We start from the raw sequence: 9,707 nt of genomic DNA, 5'->3' as shown, positions 1-9,707 counted from the left end.
GCACTCCCGGACCGGGCCCCCTCCCCCCGCGCCGCCGGCCGCCTGCTCCCTCCTCCTCTCCACCCTCCCTCCTCCTCTCTCCCCCTCCCTTCGCGGGCGCTAACGCGCAATGCATCAAGGGGATTGTAGTCAGTCCGCGGTGAGCGTGACGGGGTCTGTATAAGCATCCGGAACTTCATTTCCCAGCAAACCACGGACTAGCGCAGGCGCACTAAACTGCTCTCCTCCCCCGGGGAGTGGCGGGGAGATTGGGAGCAGAGGGGAGGGAGGAAGAGTGCGCGCAGGCTCCTGGGAAATGTAGGCTAGGCGGAGCTAAGAAAGAACGGGAAGAAGGGATTAGAACTCTCGGCCACCATACTGCCTCAATTCTGCGGCTTTATATCCCCGCGGGGACCACCCCACTTCCGGCCAGACAGAGGAAGGCTGCTGGGAGATGAAGTTCTCCTGGTGATAATGGCTCCCTCCTCCCAGTTGTCTCCCTCCCTTGGATTCTACTCCACTGGATCCCTCACGCCGGCACAAAGCCTGGCAAAGCGACATACATCTGAGGACGGAGTCCTTTCACTAGCTCCCATACTCGAAAATCTCTTCCTTAATCCAAAAAGTTACGACACAGTTGGATATTTTATCTGAAGCAGGTGCTTTCAAACTTTATCCACAGGAACCCACTGTAAAAAACTTTAATAACCTCAGGACCCAATCCATATACACGTATATACAACTGAACTTTCATGAAATGATATTCAGTATTCCATCCATCACAACAAAAGCACTCTCTTTATACACACAAGGAAAAGCCCAACATACGCAGAACAAACCAAAATATACTATTACCTCTAACCTACTCTTTCCCCACCACTTGAAGAGGAGAACAAAAGGGGGAGGGGAACAACACAAAGAAAAAATCCAGTTCAGCTTGGTGGTGGTTTCCTCTTTATTGATGTGCCTCCTACCTTCCCCCACAATTTCAGTCCCTTCCATCTACCCCCAAAAAGAAGGTAGTGAAAAGAAAGGATTGTTGGGGCTCTGAGCCCCTTGGGCAGTTAGAAAGGGAACAGAAACCAAAACAATTACCAGATGTGACAGAGATTGACAATCAAGAAGTCTAAAGCAGAATGGGAAAGGTGGTAAAGAAAGGGGAAGAAAGAAAGGGGAGGTATTAGAGGCCATCTCCCCCATTAACCCTTGTGTTAAGAGGGTCTATAGGAGAGTCTCAAACATTAGGAAGTGCAGGTCCTGAAGAAGGGAGGTGGTGTTTGAACCTCAAGGAGGAGTAGGTCAAGGAAGGGGGGCCACCTCTCTCTTTGTAGAATGGGACCCCCCACTTTAGGGGCAGCAGCTTCACAGACCGTAGACACTTTCATCACTGTAGGCAATGTATAGAAAGAAGTCTTCTTCATGGTGTTCCTGGGATAAAAATAGAAAATAACAGCATTCAGGCATCTGAGCTTTAGTTACTTGAACCACCCACCACTGGGACATTTTCTTCCACAACCATTCTTTTTGAAGACCCCAAATACCAGTACTTTGACTCTCTCACTTGCTCCAGACCATAAGTGCTGGGCAGTATTATCCTATCCACAGTCTTGGACAATAAGATCTCAAACTGTTCTCTACTGCCTTGGAACACGGAGTGGCTGGAGGGGAGTCTGGACCACAGCAGTTACTCTGGCTCACTGCCCTGTCCAAATCCCTAACCCAGAACGATGCAGAAATCTTAAGGGTAAATATAAAATTGAGAGCTAAGTAAGCCAGCTGGTCCAAGAACTGCTGACTTCAAACTTTCTGCCTCTCAAGCTCTTCCAACTCCTCCCCAAAGCCTCCTCTACTTCCCAGACACCATACCTGGTACAGCTGACCCATCGTGGCACTGGTGGGCGGAATGACGTTGTTGACGAAGAAAAACAAGGCATCCTCTGCTCGGAGATGAATTCGCTTCCGGATTAAGAAGTAGAACTGACCAACTGCCAAAGATACAAGGCCTGATAAAGTCAGAGATAACAAATACCCTCAAAAGAACACCTGCTATGTGGAGTCTCCTCCATCAGAGACTGCACTCCCGCCCCCAGGAAACAAATCTGGGTACTGTGTCAGGTTCCCACCTGTAAGATCAGAAGGCACCAGGTATTTCTTTTTGTCCAGGTCTCCTATCCGAGCTTTAGGAGCCTTTTCTACTATTACCTGTTAAAGAGAAGATAAAAATTAGCAGACACTAGGTACACAGACACACAGCTCCACCTGTCAAGAACTCAACATTCCTAGCACCCACACGTACCCCAGACTCATTTCTCTTTGTCTCTTAACATGCGGCGCAGCCCTGAATAAGAATTCTGACCCCACTGACTCTAATTCACCTAAACATCCAGGATCCCTGAATACGGAGTCATAAAAACAATTATGTTAATCAGACGAGAATGACTTATTCGGGCCAACCAGAGCTTCAGTTTCAAAAACCCTCTGTGAAGCTCAAACTGTCAAACGCCCCACAGCCTCCCCCACGAACCCCAAGGTCTCTCGAGTCTACATCTCCTCACTTTCAGCTCTGTTGGTACCCCATTCCTTTCACCTCCGGTCCCAGAAACAGCGGTTTGGGGCTCGTTCCCAACGCCGCCACAACCGGCAGACTGATGCCTGCGCTGTAGGTCCCGAACTCAAGCCCAAGCTGTGGCGTCAGCGCCAGCGCCCCGCGCCCTCGGCCCTGGCTACTGTCCTCACCGGGACCCGGTCCGGGTATTTCTTTCGGATCTTTTCGCCCTCAGAGCGACGCTTCTCGAACGGATGCTCCTCTTTATACACGAACTTCATCCTCCCGGGAACCGGGCTGGACCGGGCTGGGCTGAGGGAACCCGGGGGGGGCCGGGACAGGGGGCGGCGGCGACGGCAGCAACGCGCGGGCGGATTCAGCGGAGCGATCCCCGGACTTGCGCCACTTCCCTATTCACCAACCCCGCCCCCGGCCAACAGGGGCCTCCCAGGCTGCTATGTTACGCCACTGGCCTAACTGCCCTAACGCCAGTAGCGTAGCGCCACCTACTGACCTCCTCTCTCACGCCGTCAGCGTAATCGCTTTGGAATCAATTTGTAATTTACGCAGGCGGCGTAGGAAAGATGGTTGCCTTTTGCTATCGTCGGAAATAACTGAAAATCCATTTCCCGAATTTCCCCTCAGGGAGGTAACGATGAAAAGGGCTTAAAAGATGGTAATCGTAGTTTGAGACTTGGCTCTCCGAAAGCTCTTTTCGGAAGTAATGCAGAGGAAAAGCAGATAATTACATGGATAGCTATTCACGAAATCTGTTGGTACGCTGAAGGCGGCCGTTGACACCAAAACAAAGTAGTACCCAAGTGGAGGAAGAGGTCTCCGGAAATAAAGGAGGGCAAAACCAAAACCTGTGTTTAGAGAGACGCACTGGGCGCTTAAGTTCCAGTAATGAGTGGACCAAAGGGACTGGAGAGGAGGTCTGAAAGGTAAGGACTACGTCAGCGCGGAAGAACACTGCTGCTGTGTGTGTGTCCGTGAAAATCATGTGATCTCAAAGGGCGGAGCGTCACGTGGCGGGCGCGAGGAAGTAGAGCCGGCTTGGGCTTGGGGAGGAGGGCCCCGGGGAGGTGGGGAGGTGGGGAGGTGAGGCCGGGCCAGCCAGGGGCTGGCGAGCCCGCCGCTCGAAGGAAGCGCCTGCTTAGCTAGTACATGCCAGTCTTCCAGACGAAGCCCAGCCTTTCTTGTCGTCGAGGTTTCTACTCCTTTAATATTTCGTCCTACTGCACTGACGCTCAGGTTCTCTCGGGACACAGGGTGCCCATCCTGTCACTAAGACCCTTCCCCCTACCCTTAGGGTCTACAGCAGGCTCTTCTCTCTCTGCCTAGTGGACAGGGTGGATGTGAACAAAAACCCCTCCCTCATTTTCCCAAACCCCAGAGAAGGACCTAGGGCAGCTTTGGTTTCAAAGTTATAATGCATGGTTTAAAAGAGAGGAAAGGAAAAAAGAGAGAAAGCTGGTTACAGATCTGAGGGAATCTAGGAGGAAGGGCAAATAGAGGGAAAGTAAGGGAGGGGACAAGTCTGGGGAAGTCCAGTGGCCCAAAATCCCAGTTTCCCACCCACAGCCCAGCCCTTGGAGTGAAGAATTAGATCAGTTTTGTACAAGAGTTTTTAAAAAATCAAATCACAACAAAGCTGGCTTGGCTTCTCTTTTGAGCCTCCCGGATTACCGAATGTCTCTCTCACTCTGGCCAGTCATATCTCTCCACCAGACACTGTTGCGGCTCTCCTAGGTCTCCGCTTATGTCCCAGTCTGGGGTTTCCAGGAGTGCGAACACGAAGTTAGAGTGAGGCTGCTTCAGAATCTGGCCCTTGTGTCCATCCAGACTCCGTAGGGAGTGCAAGGCTCCCAGGGCAGAGGGGTGGGAGGGGCAGACCCTGCCCAGGCAGTCCTCACCATTGGACAGGGCATCAGACGGCATCCTGAGGGCTCACCCTCCCCTTCCCCCCCACCCCAACTCAGGTGGAGGGGGAGCAGCTGTCACCAGAGCCTATGTTGGTGAAGGTTTCGGCTCAGCACAGAACGAACATCAGCGGTGAACCTGGGACGACAATAACTTGCATTGGTAGAGTCCTCATGGGGGCAGCCTCCTCACACTAGTGTAAAGCAGCCTCACCGAAGACGTGGGACAGAAAGAACCACCATTTTCTCATGAGACTGAGGTTCAGTTTGCCCAAAACCCAATGCTAAAGGTGAGTTTTCTTAAGACCTAGGTTCAAAAATTATATTCTTAGGGAAAAGAGATAAGGAAGTAAAACAGGACAAACTTTTATTCCTTCTTGGGATCCCCTACCACTCTTCTCAGAAATCTAAGTGTCTAGCTTCCCTTACCTGAGGGCATCCAGCATTGGAAGCAGGTTGAGAAGGGCGGTATCACTGGGATCACTGAACCAGGATTTGATGGGGATGGCATTGTCTAGGGTGGGTGAAAAGGCACATGAGAATAAAGGGTTCAAGAGAGAAAGGGTGTATTCCCTTTTATTTGGGGGTGGTTACTTTAAAATACATAACCTCCCTCCCAAACTCAATGAGCTAAGTAAAATCTGTATTTATCTTCCAAAACAAAATTAAATTTTAATCCCCATTTCTCATACTAGGGTAAGGCTTCTAGTCAAATTTCCACCTTGTGTCTTACCTAAATCAAATTTGATGTGAAAAATCTGATTTATGAAACAGATACTGGGGGGGAGGCAGGGAACACTCTCATATGAAAGAAAAACAGCTTGCATCCTGACCTACTGTAAACCAGGGAATCCCAGCCCCATGCATTCAAAATACCTCCTTAGAACCACTTTCTAGTCCTGCCAGACTCACTGCCTTCTCCCTTACCTGGATGGCTCCTGTAAGCCCCTGGGGAGTTATCCAGGATCACAATGCTGGAGAGGTCACTGTGGACCACAGAGAGGTCCTTGATGTAGCTGCCCAATTCCAAAGTGCAGTGCTGGAAGGCAGGGTGGTCTGGGCATCAAAAGACTCGCCCTCTGTGATTGCTCCCCCAATCCCAACAATGCCCACAGGCAGCCAGTTCCCACAAAAGGGGATTATGTAGTACCCCCACACACACCCTTAAGGTCCCATTCCTGGGCAAGTCCCTCCTTGATGGCCTGCCTCCCCAGCCTCATTCTTAGGCTTAGATTCTAGTCCCTTACTTGTCTGTAGTATCTCCTCTTGAGAATGCTTCTGCTATTATCCAGTTTATCTGCCACAGCAGAGCCATAAATCTCCATGCTTGCTGTGAACACCACCAACTCGTACCACTGGCTCACCTGAAATAGATTGGAGAAGAGGAAGCTGTCAGAAGAGGTGATTGTTCATTTGGACATATACTTCCCTTTTACTAAGATTCCAGTGTAGACCTTCAGGCTTTTCAGCTACACTGAATGTCTCTGAGGACACAAAATTTTGAAACTGTCCTCAGACTCCAAGTTTTAGGCATCATACCCACTTAAGATTCAGAGATGCAAGAACAAGAGAGCAGGAAGGCCATGAAAAAATAGAATTGCATCAGCACAATAAATGAACCCTAACTATGGAAAGCCATTCTCCGACCATCCAACAACCTCCCCTCTCCAAAACTGCCCCTGCCCATTTCTCCTGATTCCTTAATTCCTCCAAATCCTCTACATTCCCGGAGCCCTAAAACCATTCCTTCATCCCAGAACTGCCTTCAGCTTCTGCACACTCACCACTTCCAAGAAGAAATCCACATGGGGCCTCTTATGTACAAAAAACCGGACGGGATGTTTGTCTATTACCACCTGTGGAGGAACATAGCAGGGCTGGGAGAAATCCTAAGCACCTCCACCCAGGCCTCAAGGACACCCCCTACCCTCCCACTGCTTGCTCCCCTTTTGCAGGCTGCCCCAGGGCCCAAGGACGAGGCCAGGGACGAGATATTCTGGGATTGGGAAAGAATCTGAGCAGAATTACAGACACAAGTTATTCCATCACTTTCCACTCCCACATACCTTGAGAATGAAGTCAGGAGGCGTTCCAGGCCGGACTGTGGGCCTCAGGACCCCATCATGATGGGAGTGAATAAGTGTCTCATCCAGATCCAGCACCAGGATCTTCCTCTTCACCTGGCCTGAACCACAAGGGGAAGGGGTAACATCAACCTACCTCCAGCCAAGACCTTGAACCCAACCTCACCTAGGGTTCCTCCCAGCCAGCATACTCACTTAGCCGATTCCGGGACACAGGAGATAAGGGAAGGATGTCATATCGAACAGTTTGGTACTGAATTACCTGGGAAGAGTAAGAGAGAGGGTTAAACCCTAGACAAGGAAATCTTCCCCACTAACCATAGGAAGCACATGCTAAACATTTACTAAAAATTGAAGTGAAGTGAAAGTCACTCAATTGTATCCAACTCTTTGCGACCCCATGGGTATAGTCCATGAAATTCTCTAGGCCAGAATACTGGAGTGGATAGCCTTTCATTTCTCCAGGGGATCTTCCCAACCCAGGGATTGAACCCAGGTCTCCAGTGTTGCAGGCGGATTCTTTACCAGCTGAGCCACAAGGAAAGCCCCTATAAATTGGGCATGGTATAATTTAGGGTTATTTGGGTCACAAAGAGTCGGACACGACTGAGCAACTGAACTGAACTGACTGATGAAATCCTCAAAACAACCCTAATAATAATTATAACAATATCACCCATGTTTTAAGGATGCAGAAACCAAGGCTGAGAGAAGTTAAATAACCTAAGACCACACAGCTAGGAATTAGTGGTTTGCCCCTCCAGTAAGAATGAAGACCATGAAAGCATGGATTTTGTCTTGATAATGGCTGTATTCCTAGAACACTATTGCAAGGGTGGTCACTCAACACTAGAATCAATGAAATGGTGGAGCCACGATTGTACCCTTGCAGTCTGACCCAAGAATCTGTCCTGTTATCCACGATATTATCCTGCTACGTGGAAAGGCATGGCCCTGCCTACCTCCACCTCAAAAATTCTTTGTCACAACTCCCATCACCTCATGTTGGGAGCTGAGCGCCTCAGAATCCTTAGTGGACAGAGGGTAGGTATCAGGAGGGGAGGTTCTTGGGTCACTAAGGGGAAGAGAGGATGAGGGAATCCAGGGGTTGTCAGGTCAGCTAAGTTCCTCTGGCTGGGGGCCACCAGGCCTATTTTAACCAGCCACCTGTCCATTTCTGTCTCTACTAGCCAAGTCACAAGCTGCAGAGAACCTCAGCCCTCTGAACAGCCTCCTTATCCTGGTACCCAGGGCAAGGCAGAGAATACTGGAAAGCCCCACTCACCACGCAGACTGATAGAGCATCGAGAAGGCCAGAGTGAAGGGCTGTGAGTGGGAGGTGAGGAAGGGACAAGGATGTCACCAGCCTGGCCTTCCAGCTTCTTCGTCTCTCTAGAGGCTCCTGTTTCCAACACTCAGGTCTCTCGCATGCAGAGCTTGGTGATTCCCTCCTCTGCCCTTTTCTTCTAAGCACAGTCCATCCCTAGGCTCCAAACCTCACCAGAACCAGGCTCCCCACTTGCAGACCAAAGGGCCCTCTCCCCCTAATCCCAAGGCATCTGCCCTTCTTTTCTCGAAGGGCTGCCGATGAGGGCCACAACAGCTCGGGTGTCCTGTCCTGCTATCTCGGGTTGCACATGCTGGGCATGTAGGGAATGCTCTAAGCATCTGCCAGAAAGGGGGCGGGGGCAGAAACCAGAATGGAAGGAAGGAAAGGAAGACAAAAGGCTGTGGGGTCAAGGAACCTGTCTCTAGGTGGGCTGGTGCACATGTCTGCACCCGTAAAACTGCTATTTTCTCCCCTAAAAGAAGGGGAAGCAAGGGGGATGCTCTCTGCAAGGCCAGGAAGAGAAAACAGCACCTAACAAGGAAGGAAAACCCCAGGAGCTAGCCACACACACATCTCAGCATCTCTGACCTCAGATTCTTCGTAGTTCCTAACCCTTGTCTTAGGGAAATAGCCCTGCCTACAACCATGACCACCCAGAAACAATCCTCAACCTAAATCAAAAAGTGAAAGTAGACTGATAAAGGAGACACTGAAGCCAAGGCCAGGCCCATTCCACACTACCACTCAGGGCTGTCTGGAAATTTGACCTAGGCAGCCCCTACCAGATTTTATTTCTTCCAGTTTTACTGAGTTATTCCAGAGTACAGACTGGAGAGTCTCGACACCCCAACTCCCTGAGTCCTCCCCAGCCTCCTCCAGTGAATTCTCCCCCATGGGGATGAGAATACACAGCACATTTATTAAATTATGTTAGCCTAAGGAGCTTTGACCTTGGAGAAAAGCTATGGGCGAGGGAACCCAGAGATACACTCCCCACAATATCCCTCACAACGCTGGGGTCTCCTGGAAAAAACAAGCATGCCCTCAGATTGAAGTCTTTACAACTGACAAGCACCGTCTTCTGATGAGAACACTCAAACTTTAATGTGCTCCCTTCTGCAACTAAAGATGACCATCATAAACGCATTTTTATGCGTTTTTCAATCCCAGAGTCTTGATAAGCCTAAATATTCACTCACACTATGAACTAGGTTTCAGGACCTTTTGGGAAGAGTTCCCTTAATATGAACCGCAGGGGCTTCTCCTGCACACCCAGGGCTTTTCCTAAGTTCCCATTCTTGTTTGTCACATACGCCCTCCCATCTACCCCCACCCTTGGCACAGGAGCCGGTATATTCCTTGTCTTAAGACCAAATACACACGGGGATTCCAAATAATAGGAGGGTCTTTGACTAACCCACATCGATGGATCTGCTGCCATCAAACAGGTGTTCCCCGCCTCTTGGTTTCTTTAGCAACAACTTCAGCTTTCTTAAAGAGCGCCCCACCCACCACCCTGGCCCCCAAGAACTGCCAAATCCTTTTACCGTCTAGCCCCCCTCCACCATCTCGGTTCTACCGCAAGGGTCTTCCTTTTTCCCATCCCACCTCATGCCCAGCTACTGGTGCTCTAATTCTCTAGCGGTAGAAGCTGCCGCCAAGACTCGGTTCCTAGGCCCAAACAGAGGCCCGACACTTACCGAAAACCCTTGATCACCGCTGACAGAGGCCCCCACCCCCACCAGCGCCCACCCAAGGCTCACCGTGCGGATCTGCCTCCTCAAAAGGTAAATGAAGAAGCTCCAGAGCTTGGCGGCGAAGGCCACGAACGTGCGCAGCCCCAGCAG

At 50.4% G+C, this 9,707-nt stretch overlaps 2 protein-coding genes across 2 annotated transcripts; both read right to left on the bottom strand.

Moving 5' to 3' along the window:
* Nucleotides 1-916: 916 nt before the first annotated feature.
* Nucleotides 917-2,942, bottom strand: GABARAP (GABA(A) receptor-associated protein). Its single transcript, XM_010847343.1, has 4 exons — nucleotides 2,716-2,942; nucleotides 2,103-2,181; nucleotides 1,846-1,964; nucleotides 917-1,407 (listed from the first exon to the last, which is right to left on the bottom strand). Exons 1-4 carry the CDS (start codon nucleotides 2,803-2,805, stop codon nucleotides 1,342-1,344), a joined length of 354 nt encoding a protein of 117 aa, XP_010845645.1. The 5' UTR covers nucleotides 2,806-2,942; the 3' UTR covers nucleotides 917-1,341.
* Nucleotides 2,943-3,938: 996 nt separating this feature from the next.
* Nucleotides 3,939-9,707, bottom strand: CTDNEP1 (CTD nuclear envelope phosphatase 1; the record flags this gene model as incomplete). The annotated part of the gene is made up of 8 exons (XM_010847500.1): nucleotides 3,939-4,585; nucleotides 4,876-4,960; nucleotides 5,374-5,485; nucleotides 5,694-5,810; nucleotides 6,231-6,302; nucleotides 6,513-6,631; nucleotides 6,726-6,792; nucleotides 9,624-9,707. Coding segments are annotated over 8 exons (717 nt in total), but the record flags the coding sequence as incomplete, so codon positions are not given.

This window comes from Bison bison, unplaced genomic scaffold, assembly GCF_000754665.1.
Source record: "Bison bison bison isolate TAMUID 2011002044 unplaced genomic scaffold, Bison_UMD1.0 scf7180017864249, whole genome shotgun sequence".
Lineage (NCBI taxonomy): Eukaryota > Metazoa > Chordata > Mammalia > Artiodactyla > Bovidae > Bison > Bison bison.
The sequence above is the reverse complement of the archived record's forward strand: the minus strand, read 5'-3'. Positions and strand labels throughout refer to the sequence as shown.